Genomic DNA, 24,695 nt, shown 5'->3' on the forward strand with positions numbered 1-24,695 from the left:
GCCTGGTGTGGTCACTGCTAAAGAACCCCAATGCAGAAGTTCAGGCTAGTGCTGCATGGGACATTTGTCCGTGCATCGAGAATGCAAAGGTACAGTAAGATACATTTTTGTAGATCTGGGAGAAATGAAGTCCATCATTGTTTCATCTATGCAGAGCGTTTGCCTCTTAAACACGTCTGGTCCAGACATTTATCAGTCATAGATTTCTCATTAAAGGTTGTCTCAGTCAGAAGGCAGAAGCTTGTTTCTGTCACCCAGCTTGTCTCTCAAGCTGCTGCTTCTGCTGGGACGTCAGCAGAGGCAGAGCTGTGTCAGCAGGGGCTTACATGAACCCTGGGCTAATATGAAGCAGAGGAGCTTCCTTGGCTCACTGGGATTGATGAAGTGAGGAACAGACTGAGAGAAAGACTGTAATATCCTGTGGCTCTGCTTTCTTTCCTGCATGGTGGCCCATGCAGCTTCTGTGAAGCCACTTCTCCAATAAAATCACTATGAAACTGGAACAACTACATGACCATAAATACTGTTTATATCATGTTAGCTGCTATGTTTACTTCAACATTAAGATCTTTTGTTGGTCGATTTTCTGTCATGAAAACAGAAGATCTTACCTGCATTTAGACATCACTATAACTGACATTAACATTGCATGATAATATATCTGTGACTACAATATAAACTCCAGACCATCTGCTGGAACATCATTTGTCAGACATTAGCTCAGTTTATATGGAGCTGTTTTGTTACATTAGAAGTGAAATCGTGCAAAATTTTAAGACATTCAATCAGAACAGACCGATCCGACCCACTCAATCAGAATCAATAGTCATAAACATATTAGCAAGGTTGTGGTTTTACACTTCTCTTCTCAACAACAGGTGTTATTTGGAGATCTGCATTCCTGGATTGAGGGAGCTACATAAAGACAGTTTCTTGGTGTTTTTATGGGACGAGGCAGTGATGAGCTGAATCCGATCCAACTGCTTTACTGCCGTCTTTGTTTAGATGAAAACCCAAAATGTTTGAGTTAGCAGATTGGTTGTAAATTTATGACAGAACAGTGGTATGATTGCATAGTTCTAATACTTCATGCAGTGATGTTGCTGCTCTGCAGACACATATATCTACCGGAGCTACGCTAACTGTCTGTAGGTTATTTACTGGAACTGATTTCATTCAGTAAAATGAGCCAAACTACAGAGCAGCAGGTCCTTCCAATCAAATAAACAGACCCCTCTCAGTTCCACATGATGAGGTTCTAGGACTTACACTGCATGTGAGCAGTGTAAGTCCTAGAAGTCTGATTGGTCCAGAGAAGAGCCTCAGAGCGTTCTTCTGAGCTCAGCTTCATATCAAACACAACAGATAATGTGTTTTCTATTTTATTTGATCCTGAGGGGGAGGTTGGCAACAAAGGTCTTTCTAAGTGCATCCTCTTAATGCAGCAGCCTTAAGAACTGGGGGCCCCTCGGGGGCATGGAAGGGATTCTGGGTAGTCTGTGGCAGCTGGTGGCTTGAGAGAGCTTCCTCTGTCAGGGACTCCCAGCCAGCCATCATCAGTATTCCTGAGGAAAAGCTTCCTGTGTGTCGGGGGGTCTGTGGCCCTGGCAGCTCCCTCACTGGCCTGCACTGTGCACACGCCTCATCCTCTGGCATGGCATCACAGGGCCCATACACTGCACTGACTCCTGATCCCAGCTCTCCTGGTGGAGGGGAGAACACTAAAGTACATCCAGTTCTCCCCCAGGATTTGACAAGCCAAACTGCAAATCAACTTCTGCTTTTTATCTTTGCTGAATTTCATCAAGTTGCTTAATTTAACCAGAAAAATGTAGAAATTTGATTCATTCAGGACCACAGAACCATGTATCAGCTCCTGACATAGAGACGATATTGAAACAGACTTGACTTCAGCCAACTTTGTGTTTTCCATTCAGTCGTTCAAAATGAATGCTTTGACAGACATTTCATCTGCATCTTAAAGCCCTGAACATTACAGATTGATCCACCTTCATGTGTTCTACGGCAGTGATCTGGTATGTTGAGTTTTAAACAGCAGTCTGCTGCTCCAAGTTCTGCTGAAAGCAGCCTCTCTTCCTCTGTGGTTCACTCTCTTTGCTTGGACTCTCTCCACAAGTGGTTCAGAGTCTTGAGGTACCAGCTGGTACCAGGAACTCAAAGCTAGAGGGCACAGAGTCCTCATTGTGGAACCAAGTTTTACATGTCACTTTAAATCTCTAAATCCGGTTTCAGAATCATTGGGATAAGTTAGGATGCAGGAAGAAAAACTTAAACTAATCAAACTGCAGGATAGGTTTATACTGATTCCAGTTCTTCATCCAGACTTATTAAATGTGGTCAACTTAACCTGCCCTCCTCTCTTTTCCCACATCACCATCCCTCCTTTGCATCGACACTTTACTCCTCCTTAACTCAACCATGGCCCTGTACCAACTGTCCAAGGACCCCAACAACATCATCACCATGCATGAGGAAGGAGTCGTTGAGGTCAGTTGGGCTTTCTCTTAGACTGGATACCTTCGTCTTCATTAAGTCCTAATTCGTTGATCATTTCCAGTTTCAAGTTTGTTTCACAATGCATAGCTGCATTGAGGAATTTGTGCTTTGGTCTCCTGCCGCCCTTGTTTCAGTGATGTGTGAAAAACACAGAGTAATAAACTTTGAGAGGCTGAGACTATTTTCAGAGCCTTTGACCGATGGAGCAGAAACAGTCGGTGGAAACAAGCCTCCACTTTCCAGCCATCATGGGAATTGAGAAAAGCAAACAGCTCAGTGTGTGCAAAGTGCCAACCCGACACTGGACCCTAGATGCCATTGCAGCACAAGGCAAAGGGCTGTAGCTGGGGGCAACTGTTGCTAAGGGCTGTTGCTCTTCCTCAGGGCAGAATGCAGCAGCAATATGTTTCAGACCCAGGACTGATGGAGAAATGGCTGAAACCCATCCATGGTGCTGTTTATTTTCCTCACAGTTAGTTACATCCACCAGACTTTTCATTGGGGCCATCATGTCTTCCAACAAGGAGCTAGTTCTGTACTTTCCTGCTCAACTCAGCACACTCTATTTGTGTCTCACAGTAAAATAGATGGAAGACTTGTCATGAAGGATCAAATGTTCATGTTTCAGCATGTTGGTAAAACCTTGCTCTCTGATCCTTTCATTAAATGAGGTTTTACAGAAAAACTACCACATAAAAATCCATCTGTGACCACAAGTGTGTGAAACGGCCTCCCAGAACCAACTGGACTCTAAACTGGGCTCTGGTTCTGCAGCTGAAGCCAGATGTTCCCATGTTCATTGAACTGGTTTACTTGAACTCAGAAGCAGCAGCCATGATGGGTCAGCTGAACTGGACCTCAGCTGTTCTCAAAGATTTCAACCCAGTTTACAAAAGCTGCTGAAATCAAATGTGTTTAGAGTTTGAGCCGCAACAAAAACTGGACCGTTCCTCTATGTGTCCATGTTGGTGTGTGAAACACTCCTGATTTTTAGTGTGTGTGTGTGTGTGTGTGTGTGTGTGTGTGTGTGTGTGTGTGTGTGTGTGTGTGTGTGTGTGTGTGTGTGTGTGTGTGTGTGTGTGTGTGTGTGTGTGTGTGTGTGTGTGTGCTTGTTATTAATGTTGCAGCTCAGAGTTGTAACAATTCACCAGGAGGTATTTTTGGACTTTAATAGAATAGAATAGAAGAATAGAATAGCATTTATTGTCATTGAACAGGATTCAACGAAATTTCTATTGCAACTTTAAAGAGCTTAATCACCAAAGACCCTGTAGCTGCAGCAGTTTATCTGAATGTCAGACATGGAAACACAACACAGATCGCCTCATTGGTCAGATTGAAGTTCATCTCAGCTCTTCTGAACAGAGATGCTGATACTAACCTGTCCAGAGGAAACACTCTGAGTGGGAGCTTGTCTGTCTCCACAGCTGAGTGTGTTGCTCTAACTCTGCACTTTATCATTTAGTGAGATCATATTTTTTTCTTCTCCTGTTGGATAAATAATGAAAACAACCAGAAATGATGGGGCTGCTTTTCACAGGGGAAATGCACTCCAACCAAAACACCTGAGAGAGAAACTGGCCTCTTGGATTGATCTAATGTCCGCTCTCAGAATCTCCCACTTTCCTCTGGATGAGCCTCATTTTGTGTTGTGTATCAATCAAGCTGCCTTCCTCCTGGCCTGCATGTTGCCTCCAAAGTCCTGGGAATTGTTTGCTGAAGCCATTCATCCATTCAGACGAATTCAGACAGCTGCTTGTGTTAAACAGCCTCTTTCATAAGCAAGCTTTGTGAAGGAAATTGCTGAAAATTACTAAATGCAAACCGTAATTATTGGTCATTTGCAGCTGAATGTTTTCCAAAATGCAGCTTTTGCCAGGTCCTGGTGTGTATTTTAGGATTTTACTAATCTAAATGAGAAAAACGTTTGCTCTTTAGTTGCTCTGAGTTCACCTCTCACCCTGGCACGGTGTGTTTTCATCTGATTCTTCTCTCATGTTTTATTCTTCTGGAGCTTTGATAAAATGAGCCAAAAGAGGAACCAGGAGTACCTGGAGGTTCAGCCTTGCACACACTGAGCTGATTGCTTCCTTTCAGTTAGTAGAAAAGCTATTTTCAGAATCTGGGTTCAACCTGAAACTTTCCCTCCTTTTCCTCTTTGGAGTCCCAGAAAAAGCAGCTCAGCACCTGTGGCTGACTGGAGGCTGCAGGGAATGTTGTTTACCTGAATTTCTGCACCAAGTTCCCCTCATATTGGCTGAACACAGCCGTCTGTCTGTCTGTCCTGTTTGCCTCCACAGTTGAGTGTAAAACATGGGAAAGCTGGACAGGGGAGCTCCCTGGACTCACTGGAAACATCTTGAGAACTCGGCTGCAGTTTTCAAACGCTGAGTAAGTGATGATGTTCCTTCAGTCAGGGAATGTCTAATAAGGATTGGATTATATTCCCAGAGATCCCAGATGGGAGGGAGAGATGGAGCTGGAAGAAAGGCTGCAAAGAGACGTGCTTATCTTAGCTTAGCTCTTCAGGAGACCTTATTTGGCCCCGTCTGAAAAACGCCATGAGGCTGGCAAATAAAGCAACCCTGGCACTTCTCAGGCATCCTGTTTTTCACTAAAGAGCCTTGTTTAGGGAGCTGCATGTTTTCTGGAGCTGCTGGAGGGAAATGTGCTGCTGGAGTTCTGATGAATGGAATAATAATCCTGCTAAATGTGTCATAAATAATTCTCATCTTGAGTTTACAGAGAGGATCTGACATGTTAGTCTGCTGCTCACCTTCTTCCCCAAACTGATGTGATTCCAGTCAGGAAGGAGGATGTTAGTTTCTCTGTTGAATTGGACTCAGACTGTCCATCTTTCCTTTGTTTTCATATCTTTGTGCTGAAATTCACAGGCATGTTTTTTTTTCTCTGCCCCTCAGTCTGCTGGTTATCCTCATTAATTTGGAGAATTCATGTAACATGTAAAGAGCCTGATCAACTACTAGACCAAATAAGTTCTTAAAAAACTCAAAGCTGCACTGTGAACAGATGGGAAAGCACAGAGAATAGAAGAGTAACTGAGGACATTCTGTGCCTTTTTGAGCTGTTATTCAGGTTCATTTTTTAATTGTTTTCTTCATTTTCAAAGGCAGCAATTGTGTCATAACAAAATATGTAATTTGTTAGAAAAAGAATTGGTGAAGAGCTCCTGTTGCAATATGTGAAGCTGCAGAGCATCTTGGGTCTCTGCAAAGCTCCTCAGCAGATATCCACTGTCTCTGACATCAGAACTCTGGTGCCAGGCATCAAAACTCATTACTTGTCCAATCCAGCAGCCATTGAATGGATACCAAAGAAAGCAGATGCCAGTGTAATTCCTGAAGTCCAGTCTGAGATGAAACAGAGCTGTGAATAAGGATCGCCTGCAGACTCCCCGTCACCGATCCCTTTGAGTTGGGACATGATGATGAATGTCAGTGTACCTGTTGAATGGTTTTATTCAACCACAGACAGACAGCAGTCTGAGGTGAAGGGCGGAAGAGCAGAGGCTTTGGAGAGGCTGGATTAAGATTAAAGAGAAGCTGCAGCAGGTTGCTGCTGAGCCACAGGTTTGGAAACAGCAATAATGTCAGAAGAGGTAACAGAAGTTCACCTCAGGCCAGAAGTCCAACCAACAATATTGTGGAAAACCTGGGCAGATAAACCCTTCCTGACCTTAATTAACCCATTACATGACTGGGTCAATCATTGCATGTTTCCACAAACTCTTAGTAAAAGTCAGTTCCCCTTTTAAATGAAAATAAGCACAAATAAACAATAATTACACAGAGGCTGAACGCTTCAGATGGTTAGTCACATCCCTGAAATAACTAGTCTGAATAAACCTCAAAGGAACCCACAGCTGAGAACCTCAGAACATCTGAGTCATGAACACATAATGTGACAGGACTAATCAGCTGTGGCATGGCTATTTATAGTCCAACTATTTCTTCTATTTGTCTGGATTTTACTGAAGTAGCAGAGAGCAGACATGGTAACTTCAGCTTTAGGCAGATGGAGATGGTCCAAAGGAAGATGGACAACTTAATGTAGAGCAACCGATCCATCCACCCACCCCCACTTGTTTCTGCTCAGGGTAGCAGAGAAGCTGGTGTCTTTCCTCATCAGGTGATGACAGTGAGCGGGACATTGGACAGGTCAGCATAACATAAACAGGAACAAGAAATGCAGATTCAGTTGCAGCTGCTGTTTTAACCTTTTTCATCTGTGAAAGTTTTAAGTTGCTCTGACCTTCAACTTCCTGGCCAATCAAATCAAAACATCAATAATTAGCAGCTAAAATCTATTCAAGCTTTCAGACATAATAAATGAAAGTCCATCAGCAGCAGCACAGCAGCTCCTAACCAGACATTATTTGTCCATTGAATCTCTAATCCTCAGTAACTTGGAGCTCGGTGGCTCAGACAGTCAGCCTGCTTCTGTCAGACTCATGCCCGCCTCCCTCTCCTTCCCTCTGGGGGCCGCTGCCCCTGAACCGGCCTAAAGCAGCAGCAGGATGTTCGCAGGCTCAGCCTCTGTGCAAGGAAACATGAGCAGGCGCAGATATTCAGAGTCCCGGGCCGCCGGATAAAACCAGAGGAGGAGACGGCGGTCCGTGTGGTTGGAGCTCAGAGACTCAGGCGGGGAACATGTGAGCGGGGCATGGGCGGCTGGGAGCGGGATTATTGTTCAGCACAGCCGAGAGACGCAGGAGGGAGCCGGGGAAGGTAACTGCCACAGATCCACTCACTTGTTGAATGAAAGGACAGGTTCAGATGTTCTGCAAGCCAACTTTGAATCAGTCACATTACTGCCAGCATCACTTTAGTCGATGTCAAGGAAAAATTCCAGCTGTTTTCCACGAAGCTGCTGCTGATGGATCCACGTCTGAGACACATCAGCTGATCATAGTGATGAAGCTGCAGAGAGAGAGAAAGAGCAGGATCTGCTTCAAAGTGTTGGTTAGAGTCGCTTTAACAGAATTCACATGAATTTCTTCCTGTAGAATAAATGAGATTTGCACCATCCACAGTCTGCGTGTCTCTCCGTGGGTTTTTCTCCCACAGCGCAGCAGGAAAGTGGAACCAGTAATTGTTCCGCTGTCCGCACCGACTCGTCCCGGATTTATTTCTTAGCTGATTGTGCTAATTAATGCGCAATGAACGTGCGCAGAAAGAAGCGCCTCTCCGCATTAGAAGCGGGAGGAGACAGAATGAAGCAAACAGGTTTCCAAAGAGACAGAAGTGGAGTCAGAGCGCCGCGGCTCCGCTCACCTTTAACTCTGAAGCTGCTGCATGTGGAGAAGTTTAGATGAAGGATTTAGTTCATTTGATCCTCAAACTAAATGTGATCTATTGTTCCGCAGGAGAGACGCGGGGACAGTTTTCCTCCACGAACATTTGGATTCGAGCGCAGCAGAGAGATCTGCGGACCGAGCGGCCAAAGATGAACACCGTTGTGTTTAACAAGCTGAGCAGTCAGGTCCTGTTTGAGGAGAAGGCGAAGGAAGTGGAAATGAGCAGCAGAAATTACCTGGAGGTCATCGACGGCCAACATCCAGACCTCCTCTGCAGCAGCCCGGCCATCAGAGACAGCCAGGCGGCCAGACACAGGCGGAGCGGGTATGTGAGGCTCCGTGTTCTGGTAGAGGCTGCTGCTCAGCATGCGTGGATGTGGGTCGGCTTTAGTGGGTGAAGGAACCCACGGGGGAAATATCTGACAGCCTGCTGGTCACTCGTTAGCTGAGCGTCAAACGGGGAAAAACTCTCCTCAGATCAGATTAAATCTTCGGGTTTTGCGCAAATAAGCGCAGCAAATGAAACATCTAAAGCAGAGATTTAAAGACTGATGTGGGTTTAGAAATATTATTAAACTCCATCAGCAGTAGCACAGCATTGTTTTTATCATGTGCATTTATTGTTAATATAATAAACATGATGGAAGTTTTTCTGCTGACGTGCGTAAATACGCATTTGCTCCAAATTTGGCTAAAATGATTTTAAAAGCGTCTCCGTTCAGATTCCTGCTTATTGGTGCTTTCTTTAATTCCACGATATTTTCTTCCTGAGGTTGTGATATAAAACAATCTAACAAATTGCATAATGAACCATTACTACTTCCTCGACTCCTGCTGATTTAATATTTACATTATTATTACATTACAGGTTAGAACCAAAAAGCTCATACTTGTTCTGTAGTTTGTTGTTCCAAAGACATAATTTAAAGCTTCACCTAAAGACTTTTCAATTAATTAATCAAACTCTTACCTAATTATTCAATGAATCCACAAATGCAAACAATTACTTATTTCCAAATAAAGTTTAGCATTTTTCACATCTGAGCAAATACAATGTAAATGAATATTTGTTCCTTGAAGTAATAAAGTGATGAAAAAAACGGAATGAAGCCTTTGTTATGTCCAAATAAAATGTATTTAAATTCAAATAAAAAAGCTGATTATTCAAAATGTCAAATGCGATGAAGCTGATCTGGAAAAAATACTAGCTGAGTCCTGATTGAACCTCGAAAAAAAATTGTTTCAAATAAACAATTAAACATCATAATGTACTGTTTGGTAATATAATAAATGCATGACTTGTTTACTATTGTATTTTTTTGGCCTCATTTAAATTTAAATAGTTAAGGAATTACAAATTACATGAAATGTTTTTAAAACTGAATCATTTAAAATTGAACAAAGTCTCACATTAACACGTTCTATCTCAGTGCCCTGATTTTATTATTATTATTTTTTATAGTTTTATACAAAATACAATTTAGCTTGACAAATTTAGCTTTTGTCAAGCTAAATTTAATTAGGTACAGATCCATCAAAAGAACACAGCTATGAATCTGCCCATAATACTCTTATTCTCGTTGGTATCATGAGGGTTGCTGGTGCCTACCTCCAGCGGTCAGTGTGCAAAAAACGGGATACAGCCTGGACAGGTGGCCATTCCTTTGCAGGGGAACCAAAAGAACACGAGTATAAATTTATGCAAAATAATGCATATTTGGGTGTATGTCCCTCCACTAGATGGTGACAATTTGCCTCCATCAACAGTCATTCGTGGTATACATTGGGTGCGTTGTGGTTTAATGTGATGAATTTGCCACAATAGACAAAAGACAGTTAATCAATTTTCAGATGCTCATCATGTTCGGTGCTCCTGTTGGTCTCACTCTGAAAGTGTTCATGGTGACACCAACAGGAGCACCATGAACATTTTCAGAGCCTCCAACCCCCAGTTTATCATCCACTGATTGACTGGAAGGAGACGCTTTACCCTCCATGTTTGTTTCATGGAGCCGGTAACTGGAGCTGAACGCAGCTGAAATATGACAGACAGACAGACAGACACATGTACTGCTGGAGAGGACAGATAGTAGATCCATGTGTGCTCACACAGATGTCTTATGGAGGTAAACAGGTGGAACTATTGCTTAAAAGATAACATTAAATACATAAATTGAATTTACAACAATTGATGCATTGACAAACCGCTACCCCAACTCCACATCTGTTTCCAATAAATAAATCCACCTTCATCTCTGTGTTCTCGTTCACCATATGAAGAGCCGATTTGAATGGATCTGACATTGTTTGTCTGGAACAGGAAGCTGCAGAAACATTCAGGATCAGGTGAAGGAATGTTCTCTAACAGAGCTCTGGGGTCAAAGGTCAGAGTGAAATGCGCTCCACGATGTTCAGGCTGATCCAGATTACAAGGAAAATATTTGGAGAACCAGAACTTCGGGCCCGCTTTGAGGTCCGACTGAAATGGGTTCCATCTGCGGCCAGTGGAGCCGTTTTGGGAGCTAAAGGAGAAGTGGAGAGCAGCACCATACTGACATCTGCAGGTTCAGGTGTTCCTCCTGTGGGTTCAGGACGTTTCTCTGATTCATCTGCCGACATTTTAGACTCGGCGTGAATTTCTGACATCTGCATGGTGAAGGCCTGGGGGGTGTCCGGTAGTTTGCCTGCGTCTAAATGCTGTCCCTGCTGGTGCACAGGGGTCGTCCCAGCGGCAGCAAAGTGCGACACAAGCGCCAGGCCCTGCAGGACATGGCGCGGCCGCTCAAGCAGTGGCTCTACAAGCACAGAGACAACCCGTACCCGACCAAGACGGAGAAAATCCTGCTGGCGCTCGGCTCGCAGATGACTCTGGTCCAGGTGAGACGCTTTCTTCTGCTCTGATTCCAGTAGGAGACAAAGAAAAGTCACACAGACAGGAGAGTGATTAGGCTGCTGGAGTTTAGATAGTTCAGATTTTACTGTTCCTGAATGTTTAGCAGGAGTGAAGTGTTGTTTCCTCTGCCTTCCAGATCCTCCTGCAGCTTCTTCTCTCTGCTGAGCGTCTCAGGTTTTGATTGTTTCTTCCACTTTCTTCCAAAAGCTGCAGCTCAGCTTCATCTCATGTCCCAGAGAGTCCAATAGTGTCAGAACTAAATATGTTTTGTTGAATTGTAATAAGTTCTTTACAATTCTTTTGTTCCAGAAGAATAGATGTTTACCTGTATGCAAATTATTCACAATTAATTTTCAATGGCTGTTTCTTAGAGGTGCACCAACTGCAGGTTTCTGGCTGATTGCTGATTACTTATATTAATTAATGACTAAAATAATTAATAATATTTAGGTAAAGGTTTTAAATGTATTAAAAGAAGAAAACTATAAATGAAATTCAAATGTATTATAGTAAAAACATCATTATCTGATTATTTATTGATTTATTTTCCTATATTCTGATTTACATTCAGACATAAAATAATTGAATCATGCAGTAGATATAATATTTTATACTCAGCTGTTTGAAATATAATGTTCAGTTTATCTGCTGACCAATCAGCTCCTCTGGAACAGAATCATCCCTACAGACTGTCTCTGATTGGTCAGGCTAAATTAGATCCAGAAATAATGAGATTATTTCATATGTTTTAAACAAATTTTAGATTAAGATACTTTCATGTATAATTATATAATGATTTGGTGTTTTGTAATTTTTGATACTTATAACTATAGATACAAGTAATGTGTTTCATGCAAGTATTTCTAGTTTTATTGAAGTGATCATTTATACAAATATTTATTTAATATTTAATATTTGTGGAAAAATGGTTTGATGCAAATCAGTTCTTGATCTAAATATTTTAACTTTGTGTTAAAATATAAAAAGTTCAGCTCTGTAAAATATCAAAAGTTTTCTTCAAACACCAAAATTATGTTTTTGTTCCTGTTCTGTTTTGAAGAACCTGGTTCTCTATTTTCTCTATTTTCAGTTGTTGATGGACAAAAACTTTTGTTTTTTGTCAATTAGGAATATGAAAACAGATAGTTATAAATCTTTAAACTCTCAGTCTTTAAAAATATGTTTGGACTGAACAAGTGATGGTTTTGTCCCAAAGTGTGAACATAAACTCAGATGTGACCATGATGTCTCTCTGTCTTTCCACTGATTGCTGCTGAGTTCTTCCACTGTTTAGTCCAGGCAGACCGCTGTTAAGGCTGCCAGTGGCGTTGAACGCATCACTTCCTGTGTGTTTTTCCCTGGAGAGGCCGACCTGGCAGCAGGTGTTAAACAGCAGCTAAATCTGTCATGTTGTAGCGCAGCAGTTAGCTTTGTTCCATGTCAATGTTGTGAAATGGAGCCGATGATCCGGTTCCATCTCCATGGTTCCTGAACTCCGTCTCCATGGTAACATGCTGTCTCCTTTGGGACCTCCCGTCCTCATGAGGACACGTCCCTTCCTCTCCCATTCCTGCTGGCCAATTGGTTGCTGCTTCCTGCCTGCTGGGCTGCAGACTGAAGACAGTGGACAGTCCAAGTTAATGAGAAATGTGATGCTGAAGGAGAGGACGTGAAAACTAAGCAGTCCAGCTTGAGGCCGCCGTCCCCGGCCGTTCATCAGAGGCTTGAAATCTATTGAGCATGAAAAGTTATTCCAGTAGAATATCTAATGGTCTCCACTCCCAGTGGAAGGAAGAGCAGCGGCTCAAGTGTCTTTTTTATTGGATCTTAAAGACAGAGATGGAAAAAACGTCTTATTGGAGGGAGGCTAGATGTGTCCAGAATAAGCAGGATGGGGACGTGTGTCTCAGTCAGAGCATTAGATCATGAAATGATGCATTCACTGGCCGTCAGCCGATTCTTTGTACACAGTAAAAGGATGAGAGGCTTCAGTTTTTCTGCAGAACGTCTGGGATGTTTCTCTCAGCTCCGTTCAAAGAGCTGCAGCTGACCTGCTGGACTCTGTCTCTGCAGCGAGGCGACGTCTCCACTGAGGACGACACGTTTAGTCTGTCTGTGGATGTGGACGAGTGTGGAATTTAGACATTAACACGTCTTCCTGTTTGCTGTGTGTGTCTCCTTCCTGCTTTGTCCCCCTCAGGTGTCCAACTGGTTCGCCAACGCCAGGAGACGCCTGAAGAACACGGTGAGGCAGCCGGACCTGAGCTGGGCGCTCCGGATCAAACTGTACAACAAATACGTTCAGGGCAACGCCGAGAGGCTGAGCGTCAGCAGCGACGACAGCTGCTCCCAAGGTACGCCTCAAGTTTGTTTGACAAATGTGCAAACACACGCCGGCTCTCCTGGGAAGGTCCGGCCCGTTTTGGTGAGGAAGCGTTAGAAAGTCAAAGTTCAGTCGTCCTGCAGTGAATGAACAGAAAGTTCAGAGCGCTGTGGTGTCAGTAATCTCTCCCTCAGTGTGTGAGGAGGAGAAGCTGAGCGTGTGGCTCCCAGAGGAATGTGTGCATGGTGTTTGTGTTGTGTGTGCCGCAGGCCGCTGCACCACCAGAGGCTCCGTATATCTCCCTGACTCGTCTCCCTGTCATATTCTGGTTCTGGAGCGATCCGCAGCCCGCTCCCACTGCTGGCCCGTGTGCTGAAAGGCCCTCCATTATGTTCTGAAGCCTATGCTTTTGTTCCAGAGACTATTTCTGGGAGCAGATCTGACCCTGCTGACCATGTCTTCATTCCTCTTACTGTCCTGAAACGGTCCAGCTTGTTCTGGAACTGAGGCAGAAAATCCAGGCTAAAGTAAAAACTGTTTTCTGCTGGTGTCCAGCAGACGTGATGTTCTGTTCAGGAGAACAGTTTAATATTTTTATTGGATCAAATCAAAAGGTCAGATTGATTGGTGACAGAGGAGATGCTGGAAGAACCATGTGGTTCTGATTAATGGAAGCTCTCATCTTAATTTGGACCAGGCTGAACCAGACATCTAACCCGGCCAAATGACAGAACTGCAGTCCTGGCAGCGACAGAATCTGAAGTGAAGTGTCTCTGATTTCCCTGCTGCTAGAGAATCTCTGGGTTTTCATCAGACTTTTATCTTCCTCCTGTTTCTTTCATCAGGCTGGAAGCTGGGCTTTAATTTAGTCTCCTCAACTGCAAAGCATTCTGGGAAGGATTTAATTCTGCAGGGCATGAAGGCTGAGATAGAAAGGAAATGGATCAGCATTAATTACGATTTGGTTCTGTGTCTCAAGTCTGAACTGGGCTTTCTGTTGTGGAGGCGATGCCAACTTGTGGGCAGGAGCAGAAAGTTGAATTCTTCTGGTTCTGCTGTTTGAATTAAAGATTAGCTCCAAAGAACCGTTTTCCTTCAGACTGGGTGACCAGAACTGAGACAATAACTGGACCTGGAGTCCAACATCTGATGGAGGAAATGAGTCATTACAATGTGCACCTCCACTGATTGTTTTTAGTGACTTTATGACCATATAAAAACTGATGGGACCTAAATGCAGCGACCCAGATGAAGATGGAGAGACTGGAACCAGTCAGCTCCACTGGTTTACACACCATATGTACATACAGGCCTTATGCTGCAGTCTTAAGTGTTTCTGCATCAATGTGACCAACAACAGATGTTCTTTAACCATAGAGAGTTCTACAACCCAACGAGTCGATTGATCAATTCAGACACAGATTTTCTTTTTGGCTGTGGAGAGTTGAGGTTAATTTACACTGTTTTATGTCGTTAACTGATCCCAGTTAGGAGTCGGGACAAGAGCAAGAATAAACATGATGTTTATCTTGTACTATAGATCAACATGGCAACAGAAGTTTGTTGTAAAGTTTTAAGAGATGGTTTTTGTTGTGGAGAAGACTTCCTGTCCTCCACCAACACAACAGTCATGTGAGCATGTCCCGATGTTGCAGATGGAGACAACCCTCAGAGGACACAGAGCGGCCCTGAGGATCTCACCAAGCCCTTGTACCAGAGCGTCATCAAGAAGGAGGGCTCCCCCATGGTGGGCGTGGCCATCGGCATGGACCCAGGGCTGCGTTCTGCCGTGGAGGCCGAGGACTACGTGTCTCCACCCAAGTACAAGAGCAGCTTGCTGCACCGTTACCTGAACGACTCTCTGCGGCACGTCATGGTGGCCAACGCTGTCATGGACGCTCGCAAGAGGAACCACTCTGGCTCCTTCAGCTCCAACGAGTTCGATGACGAGCTGCTGTCGCCATCGTCCTCTGAAGCTGAGGCCCACTTCGTCTATCGAGCCGGTAAGGAGACCACTGACTCTTCCAGGAACTCTCCGACACACACATCACATTCCTCATGTCTGATCTCTGTCTTTTTTCTGGACGTTTATTTTCATCCCTCCAGCTCGTCCATTATGTTCAGCTGTCTGTCCCTCTGCAGGATCTCCAATATCTCTCCTGCTAACTCTCTCTGTTCTTCCTTTAATTCAACATGTTGAATGTGTTGCTGAATCTTCTCCTCATGGTTGCTGAAATGGAGAAGCTGTTCAGGAGCTTCTTGAAATATTTTGTAAAATTTAAACAAGGTGCAGTTCATCTGAAACACACAAGCATATCCAGTAACCTGCACACTGTCAAACCCACACACACTGAACCACTGGTTGTCTCTGAGGCCGTCCAGACAGGTGGGAGGAGCTTCACCTCCAGCTAACCAGGGTCTAACAGGTCAGACACAACAAGGCCATGTTGAAGACTTTCAGGCTGCTGGTTGTCTTATCTTTGATCCTGCTGTGGCTCCAGGTGAGAGAGCAGAGCAAAATGTCCAACAGGCCTCTTGAGACTGAGAGTTGAATGTGGGACCTTTGCAGCCCAAAGCGTCTGGAAGCTGCAGGAGTTTCTGCAGAGTTTCAGAGATGTAACCAATCAAGAACAGCTCTGTTTGTATCGGCTGAGAACACTGGCTCTTTGTTCAGGTGGACTTCACGTCCAGAAGTAACATTTTCCCTTTGTGTTGAACACGATCAGAACAAGGAGGGTCCGGATCTGAACTGGGTTGTTGGAGGGAAGAGCTGCTGTTATTGTGTCTTTTTTGGACAAAAGTGTTTCTTCTTGTCTGAGTGTGAAGCAGACAGAGTGTGTGTATCTGAAATGAATCAATGAGTCAGACAGGAACAATTAAAACCCTTTGACCTGAGCCAACATCAGACTGTTTTCACTGCAGAAGCTTCACTCCAGCAGATTTTATCAAGACAAATCCGAAAAGGGCTGGCAGACCTGCGGCCTTTAATAGACACTGACTGTTTTATCTCTGGCTATTAAAATTTCTTGCTGCTCATGTCTCCCTTTTGGCCTCTTTGGACTCTGATACATTTACACAAGTATTACTCTTTTACTTGTGGCAGAAGCTTCAAACGGAAAGATTAATCCAAAAGGGACAAGGTCCTTCTGGGAAAATCAGATCTGATCCAAATTTAGAATATGAATTGAGAAAATCAAATTTTCATTCCATGTCTGATTTTTGAGGAACAAAGCAAATGAAAAATTGCAGAGAGAGAGAAAAACTTTTTCAAGGTCAAGTTTTCCTGATTTCCTGCAGTTTTTTTCCCTTTTATTTGATGCAGATTCCAGATATTTCTTTAGAGAACACATTTTTCTTTTATAAATATAGTTTTTATGTTCTATAGTGAGAGACAAATGTGTCCCTGTGCGATAGATTTGACATAAATCTGTTCTATCACCTTCACACAGGTGATAGACACAGCGTCCAAATAAATCTGATTTAATATTATTGTTTGATGTCCTGTACTTGTATAGCACTTCATCAAGTACACAGGACCCCGAGGCACTTCAAATTACATTCAGTCATTCACATACTGATGGTAGCAAGCTACTGGATAGCGGCCACAACTACCTTGGGGCAGTCTGAGGCAGTTGAGGTGAAGCTTCCATCTGGCCTTCTGACCACCACCACACGACAAAGGTACATTCTGCCCAAGGATACACCACTAGAGTCAGTGGAGCCGGAATCGAACCAGCAATCCACCAATCGTGAAACAAACTCCTAAAATTATCACATTGTTCCTTTCCTCAAAAGCTTTAAGCCCAGATTTGATTCTGTTATTTATCATTAACAGAAAATGTTCACATTTATTTTGTAGAGGAACATTTGTGTAACAAAGTTGTGATTGGACAAGGAAAAGTGGCGAACATCCTCGCTGCCGTCCCATTGGTCAAAAGTCCATTTGTGTCCGAGTTGGTTGTTGTGAGCTCAGCCAGAACTCCTGACTACAAAGAGCAGACAGACGTGGCAGCAAATGGAGATCATGGATTGGCTCCAGTGAAAAACTAAACTTCTTGAAAGGAATCCCACTGGTGAAGCTCCAAGACCTCAAACATCACATCCACACTAGAGCTAAAGGAAAACAAGCAGCATGTGATAATAGTGGCGGATGTTGCAGGAGCAATGTCTTAAGATGAATGAATTAAGAAGAGTTCATGTTTTAAGCGTATCCTGTAACTACATAGCCCTAACCCCACTTTTAAACATGTGAAGAGTTTCACCATCTACTTAAGACAAACCTTTTTTAAACAAGCTTTTAATGAAATGTTGCTTCTCATGTTTCCTGTTTTGGCAACAAAACAACTCTGTCTGCTTTTCAGTGATTTGCCAATTCTTTACATCGAAACCCTCCCATGCCACAGCAAGCAACAACCATCACATACAGCAGACAAGGTGCGTCAATAACAGTGGATCTCCGACAGACTGTCAGCAGAGTTTGATATTAGAGGGTGTGTCTGAGTTTACAGAGGTGAAGTAGAGTCCTGGCATGACCTTGAGGTAATGCTTCATGCTCATGGAGAGGTGGATAAAAACCCAGAGAGACGGGAATAAAAACACCAGATGTTGGATATCTGTCACTGGAAGATGATGTGATGTTGTTTCTGCCACTTCATGGACACAGACTGAGACCAGCATGTTCATGCTGTCTGTGAAGCTGCAGAGAAACATCAACACAGACACAGTTTACATGTAGGCAGCTCCCCAACATGGAACTGGAAGAGAGTGGAATGAAAAGCTCTCTCAGTCTGAGGGGTTTTAAATTGTCGACACGCTAAGACTTTGTAGGACAATGAGGCTCACACACACCATCAGATGTTGAGATGTGGGGAACACAGCTGTCCATTTGCCCAGGGAGCCGCACTGCCCGACTCTGTGAAAAACACAAACTGTTTCCATTTTAAAAGCTGAGTCGGCTGTAGAACAATAGGTAGCCTCTGTGTTCCCACGGGATGGAGGAAAAGAGAGCTTCACAACCAGAGAGCAGAGGTGTAATCCAGTCAGGACACACACAGTGGGCTGCTGAGCTTCCAATGTGAACAAGGGCAACATAATGATGCAGTAAGTCCTGCACAAACATGTCATTTGGCCTCCAGATCCCCAAAAAAGGCTGCTTTTGTCCACATGTAAACACTTACAAGTGTGAGTAATGTTTCCCTGTGGTTACTGCTTTTTTTTTCCACCCTAATGTGATCGTTTTATTTGCCACCAACAAGAGCTGATCATTCCTGGGAATGTTTCAGAGAAAGCTGTAATAAAAGCTCCTGGTGGAAGATGGCACCTTGCTCTGTTTCTTCTCCACCTGGCCGCCAACTGTCAGTGCTGCACAGAGTGGCAATCACACTGCACATCCTTGCAACTGTTACCACCATCACTTCCAAAAAACATTGTTTTTTGATGATTTTAAATAGGATTTTTTTTGATACACCAGTAACTTGGACAGTAAAAACTGGTCAAGCTATTGGCTGATAGTTGACTCATGACAAAACCGGTCATGAGGAGGTGCCTGCTTGTTGGTCTCCCATGCTATTATTTCCAAGGGTTGATCCCTGCTCGATACATAACATCGGTCTGAAGAGTGAAGGAGAAACTGAAGTTAGCAAGATTTGCAGTGGGGTTTATGTTCACTAATACTGTTGTCTCCTCACTGGACTTGATGGATTTAGTCAAACTCCACAGGATATTTGGAATCCTCAGGTGATTTTGGTTGAGTCTCAGTGATCCTGAACAATCAGACTGTGTCTGTTCAGCTTTGTGTCGCCTTTGATTTGATAGAAAAAAAAAAAACAAGTACATTTTAGCAGCAGGAAGCAACTTGGAGCTAAAAACTGACTCTGATTTAAAGACACTTTAGATAATGATGGGTCGTAGGAAGCGGTTTGTGTGTGTTCCTGTACAACTCAGAGCTTGGTGCTAGTTGCTAACAGCAGCAGCAGATGGTAACGATGGGAGCAAAACCAATCTCCACCACAGTCATCTGAACAGGTGGAGCATCACTCCCTCTTTGTTAAACTCCATCTTTTTCCTCTCTTCTCTCACATCAGTGTTCAGTCAGCCAGTGTTTTGGATTTTCCACCTGGATGCCAGAAACCAGCAGACATCTCAGCGCTTCCCCTTTGGGGCTCCATAAAGCGTGCTGTCAGTGCGGCCCAGAGGCAGCAGCAGAGCTGACTGAGTGTTCAGCACAAAGGAGGAAAGAAGCAGAAACTGGGCCAGTGATTTATTGCTGATTTATTGAGTCGTTGGAGCTGCTTTTGTTTGGAAAAATCTGAGTTTCAGATGTTTTAGGCAAAAAGTTTTGGAAATAGACTCTTTGTAAGCAGAGGTGTGTCTCCAGATTCTGTGATTATGAATCAGAGGAACCAGTTGGACTCTGTGAGCATATGGTAACTTAGTGAACCTTCTCCACCAATCAGAACAGATCATCTGATGCGACTGTCACAGGTTGGAGTCCCGACCTGATGACCTTTGCCATCAGGTCTTTCCTGTCTGACGTCCAAGGTAACATGGAGGACAGAGGATGGAGACCGAGGGAACGTCAATGAAATAGAGAATCGCAGATAAAGCAGGACAACAGCAGAGGAAAAGACGCCACAGCAGGGAAATATGGACAGACAGGAATGTGAGAATATTGTTGAAAATCTCTGACAAACTATAACCTGAACTAAAACTGAGTGGTTTGTGACTCTGGGTTATCACATCCTCATCTCCCTCTCACACATTCCTTCTATTCTTCTAAGGAAAGCACTGTGGTGAGTGAGGTCAGGCTCCTCTCTGTGGAAGAATCCAAAAATGAGCCAGAAAACTAGAGGAACATTTCCTAATCAGGGCCGTATCAGCCCAGAGCGCCTCAGACCTTGTCCTGTCATCATGGCTCAGACTGCATGGGAAGCAGACAGAAGAGCAGCGAGGAGATGGAGAGTCCGAGGCTGGTGGAGCCTGCAGAGATGAGATCAGTGGATCAGGATATTAAGAAACTCTGGAGGCTTTTAAAGCAGCAAGAGAGGTGACCAAGATAAAGCTGTAAAGTCAGAGCAGTTTAATGGTTTGGCTTTCACACGATGTTGGACTTTTATATTCATAAGAAAAGATGCAGTGAAGATGAAAATGTTACTCAGGAGGAAGAACCGATTGACATGCAGGATGTGCAGCATGAGCTTGTAGAAGACGGGGTTTCCCTGTGTGAGGGATTTGTTCTGAACAAAGGACGACCTACTGAACGTCTGACACTCTTAATACCTTTGGACTAAATAGAAACTTTCAGATAATTTTCCTCTTTTGAACATTTTCTTCTCATCCAATCATCTCTAGCTGGTAAAGACCAAACTTCTTAAAAGTTTAGTCAACTTAAGTAGAGTGCCTGGAGGCTGCACAGCTAGAAAGTCCAGATGTTCTGCTGTCTTTTAATGCCTCATGAAACTCCAAGCTTGTGTTGTCATTTTCACTGATTGGCAGATCTGAGCGAAGGCTGAACGCGAGACAGAAGACAGGTTGAGGTCTCAAAACACCAAGAGCTCTCAGTAAACAGCTGAAGTAAACACTCTGGCGCCCATAAAGACAACTTTACTTTCATTGTTTAATGACTTTGCTATTCCTCACTAATGTTTCACAGATGAGATGGCGATTGGTCCCATTGAGGAGGGGGGAGGAAAGCCAACAGTCGGCCATCTTTCTCCCACTGACTCACTTGCGGCCTTTTCATTCCCTGGCTCCATTTGTTTTCCAACTAAATATTACACCATGGACTTTATGAGTCATAAGAAACATCTTTCTGCTCCATCCTATCAGTCACCTTTACGCTTCAAGCCTTCTCGCTAAACGTGTCTTTTTCCTTCAGCGTCTTAAATAAAGACAGAAACCAGAGCAGCACATGTTTGCTGAGGACACGGTGTCCACTGAAAGAACAAAACACAAGTCAAAAACCACACACACACACACGCACATGCATCCACTAATCTGCTGAACATGCAACCTTTATTTAACGAGGGCAAAAAGTTGAGATTAAAAATGTCTTTTGCTAGTGTCCTGATGTTCTGACCCAGAGAAGTCTACTGAGTTTTTCTCTCTCTGCTTTCAGAAGCCACAGACCATGGATCAAGTCAACATGACAAGTGAGTCGACCTTCTCTCCCCAGATAACCTGTGTCCAATCACCAGCTGAACGTGAGCCGTAACGCTCTGTTTTGTTCTCTCTGTGCGCGTTTGCGTGTTGTGCCGGTCGTCAGGGGCAACGGTGGCGTCGCAGCGACGCAGAAGGAGAAGGTGAAGGCCAAAGATGAGACGTACTGGAAGGAGATCAACGCCGCCATGGCCTTGACCAACTTGGCTCAGGGGAAGGACAGCGTCTCCGGGACAACCAGCTGCATCATCCAGAAGTCCTCCCATATAGCTGAGGTGAAGACTGTTAAAGTGCCATTGTTGCAAAAGTTTTAGCTACAATTTGTCTATGCAATGCAGAAGCATTTCTCTCAGTAAACTTGATGGAGTCGTTAAAACTCTCTGTGACATTTAAAGATCTGGTGCTTAAGGAGGAAAGTGGGCTTGTGAAGAAAAAATATGTTTTGGTGTTTCTGAAACTGTTAAAATGATAGGTTCCTTTAAAAAAAAATTGTATGTTAACTTATTGTTTTGAGTCTTTTTATTGCTACAAATATATTTTCCGAAGTGCCTTTGTTTTCAGCAGTTTGCTCACTGATTGTGCGCAATGGAACATATGATCACAGAGATTTGTGAAGGAATGTTTTGTCGAGTGCAGGCTCTTAGTCGGTATTATTCAGGATTTGTCCCTTGTAACATTATGTGCCTTAAGAACAGAGTGAGCTCATTGGCATTGATGAACTCAAATAGCATGCATCTGCACAGGAACTGTTCCTATTTTGACTGGAGTTTCCATTTGGGCTGTAAACAGAGCTCTGCTTTGTGACTGCTCAACACGTTTCGAAGCAAAGAGTTTTGTCCAACTCGTCCGCCTCTTAACATTGGATTCTATCAGCCGCTGAAGAATTTTTATCTTATTGAGTCGTGTATCTGCCGAAACGTGCACAAGCTCTCAGCTGGACCCAAAGCCGCTAATCGCCCACGTGGCCGGGCCAATAAAGTCGAGCAAAAGACCGCAGTGACCTAAAAGGGATATTTTTACTTTACTTTATCAGTCTGCCATTTGAAGTGTGGTAGCTTCCCTCCCTCCCCCTTTTTTGTTGCAAAGAACAGGATGGTGTGGAGTAAAAAAAACACGAACCCAAAAAGCCAAGCTCTGCTCCCTCTCTGCCTTTTGATCCACAGCCTCCCCAGATGTTCGACATTACATTTAAATTGCTGTTTACAAGAAGCCTGAGGACAGGCTTAAAAATGTAACTTTCTCTTCCATGGCCTCTTTCTGTCCTGCACAGTATTATTTCTTTGTCAGCCAAGTGTTTAAAGCATTTATTATGGCTGCCTGTGTGTGTCTTGTGTCGGTTTTGATTAAAACTGTCTCGTCTAACTGTGTTGCTTTAAAATCATCTCCGTCACCCAGTGGAAAGAATCCGCTTCTGAGAAAGTGATTACTGCAGTTGCACCTGATTTTTAGCTTTAAGGACGTCTTGGAGGTAGTGCTGGTTTGCCTGAAAATGAACGTTTTGTATTTACAGTTGTCTGACGGCCGTGATGAAGGTCTTTAAAAGAGAACAAAACTGCACAATTACTTTTTTTCTTTTTTTTTTACCATGCATTGAATGTTTAACCAGACGTTCACGGCTACACAGGCGTTTTTAACAAAGAAAAGTCAAAGAAACAGATCTTTTGGTTATATCAGTTTGTGTATACATGGAAGTAGTTTGTAATTAATCACACCGAACCTCAGGCTCTGTTTGTATATGCACTCGAGACGTTGGCGTGTTTTTCAGCCAGCTGATCCAGGCGCCGGCAGAACTGAATCCACGGCTCGCGTTTCAGTTTGCAGCTCCCAGCCTCTGAGCCGCTCACGCCTCGCACAAAGGCCGCGTGCTGGTGACGGAGGCAGAAAAAGGTGAAGGGGAGTTCAAAGGCAGCAACAGGAACACCAGATGTATAAGCAAATGGGCTCCACAGCCATGACCCGGGTACTGTAACGCTCTCCAGCACAAACTCTGCTCTTAACCACGCTGAGAGATATGAAAATGTGTGTTTTGTAATGTATAAATTATTGCATTGAAAAAGCAATGAAAGTGGTGACCGTTACTTGTCTCTTATTGTTAATTTATATGAACAAATTCTTTTTTTTTTTTTATTTTGATAAAGACTGGATTTTCCATCCAATGATCAGATTTATATCTTCTTGTACTGTTTCATTTGCCTTTCTGTAAAATGTGTTTGATAAACTATTGTTTCTTGGTGATGATAAATAAACATCTGAGCAACATGACTGGTGTAATTTTCCCTCCATTGGCGCTAGTGACACTTATTAACTACCTGATAACTCCAACATTAGGGCCCGCTTGCAAATATCTAGCAACACCAGCTTTCATAGCTAATAAAAAATATGGGATGTTATTTGATGTTAATTTCTATTTAATAAACAAATACAAAGTAAGTTTTCATTAATCATGGGAATTCTCAAAGAAATTTAGTCATGGTTTAGTGTAAGAACCTAAATCTGTCATTGATGTGCAAATTGTATTTACTCTTTCTCCTGAGAATCCTGAACATAAAAGGTGTCTTCTGTCACACACGCACACACACACACGCACACACACACGCACACTTTTTCAGTTTGGAGATCAGTGTGACCTTTCTGAAATCATTTCATTTAAGGCCATTTGACCATTTGTGGAACAATTTCCACAGTGAAATAAAACCATTTAAATCTCTTTCTGCATTCAAGCGAAATATAAAAACCATCATAGCAAAGCAACATTGCATCGAACACGCTGCCATGTTCCTGCTGCCAATTTTTTGTGTATTTGAAATGTATCCGAGTTGAATAGTCAGTATTCTCTTTTTGTGAATATGGAGCAGATAGAAGCTTTTATTCTGCTCCTTTTTATTCATGGTCTCTTCCGGTTGACCCAGTCGTCCTACTCTGCTCACACAATCACAAACAGCAGCTTGAAGAAAAGAACAGCGCGAGGCTTCTTATGCAGGCAACGTCCATCTTCATCTGCAAAGTATTGACTCGTCTCATAAGAGTGAGGGTTGATAACCCCGAATGAACCCAGAAGGTTTTGTTTCCCAAAACTTGTCGCCACAGACCAGACGTGCGTCTTTCACACAGTTCACTGTGGAAGCAGAAAAGCGACAGCGTGCCCCCGAACCAGACGGGACCGGACGGGCCAGTCCCTCCTGCATGCTTTCCCTTCCTCCTCAGTTTCACTCTGTGTCTTAATTATCCTGGAGTGAACTGGCAGAAGCACACACGCCACAACAAAAATGCTGTCAGAAAGCATTTTTAATGTATTGGGATTTCCCCTAAAGCGGCGCATTTTTAGCGTGTAAACAAGTCAGTTAAAGTGTCTTGGGTTTGCTCGGGTCTTTGTTTTGGACGCCGCTCAACGTGGATCACATCGTTAGAGATGTTGTTTGTGACAGAAGGCAGGGCGGTCTTTAAGAGCTAAACACACTAATCATGACAGACCACTGGAGGAGCCCAGT

The 24,695-nt window shown here is 43.5% G+C and overlaps 1 protein-coding gene across 3 annotated transcripts; it reads left to right on the forward strand.

Moving 5' to 3' along the window:
- The first annotated feature begins 1 nt into the window (after position 1).
- Positions 2–23,455, forward strand: LOC129364585 (homeobox protein Mohawk-like). Of its 3 annotated transcripts, XM_055037309.1 has the most exons (8): positions 39–89; positions 2,464–2,508; positions 7,904–8,159; positions 10,552–10,711; positions 12,928–13,081; positions 14,706–15,053; positions 21,167–21,200; positions 21,314–23,455. In XM_055037309.1, exons 3-8 carry the CDS (start codon positions 7,984–7,986, stop codon positions 21,519–21,521), a joined length of 1,080 nt encoding a protein of 359 aa, XP_054893284.1. In that variant the 5' UTR covers positions 39–89; positions 2,464–2,508; positions 7,904–7,983; the 3' UTR covers positions 21,522–23,455. The 3 variants fall into 3 exon arrangements, with proteins under 3 accessions (XP_054893282.1, XP_054893284.1, XP_054893283.1); XM_055037307.1 differs by lacking the exon at positions 2,464–2,508 and having other exon boundaries at positions 2–89; XM_055037308.1 differs by lacking the exons at positions 39–89; positions 2,464–2,508 and adding an exon at positions 7,033–7,265.
- The last annotated feature ends 1,240 nt before the right edge of the window (positions 23,456–24,695 follow it).

The sequence above is a fragment of the Poeciliopsis prolifica genome, unplaced genomic scaffold (assembly GCF_027474105.1).
Source record: "Poeciliopsis prolifica strain line A6 unplaced genomic scaffold, Auburn_PproV2 SCAFFOLD012, whole genome shotgun sequence".
Taxonomy (NCBI): domain Eukaryota; kingdom Metazoa; phylum Chordata; class Actinopteri; order Cyprinodontiformes; family Poeciliidae; genus Poeciliopsis; species Poeciliopsis prolifica.

Excerpts from the sequence above, each read along its gene's own strand:
- LOC129364585 (XM_055037307.1), top strand. The coding sequence starts at position 56 with ATGGGACATTTGTCCGTGCATCGAGAATGCAAAG. Across the intron at positions 8,160-10,551 it reads GCCAGACACAGGCGGAGCGG|GGGTCGTCCCAGCGGCAGCA; the intron begins GTATGTGAGGCT and ends GCTGGTGCACAG. Across the intron at positions 13,082-14,705 it reads CGACGACAGCTGCTCCCAAG|ATGGAGACAACCCTCAGAGG; the intron begins GTACGCCTCAAG and ends CCGATGTTGCAG.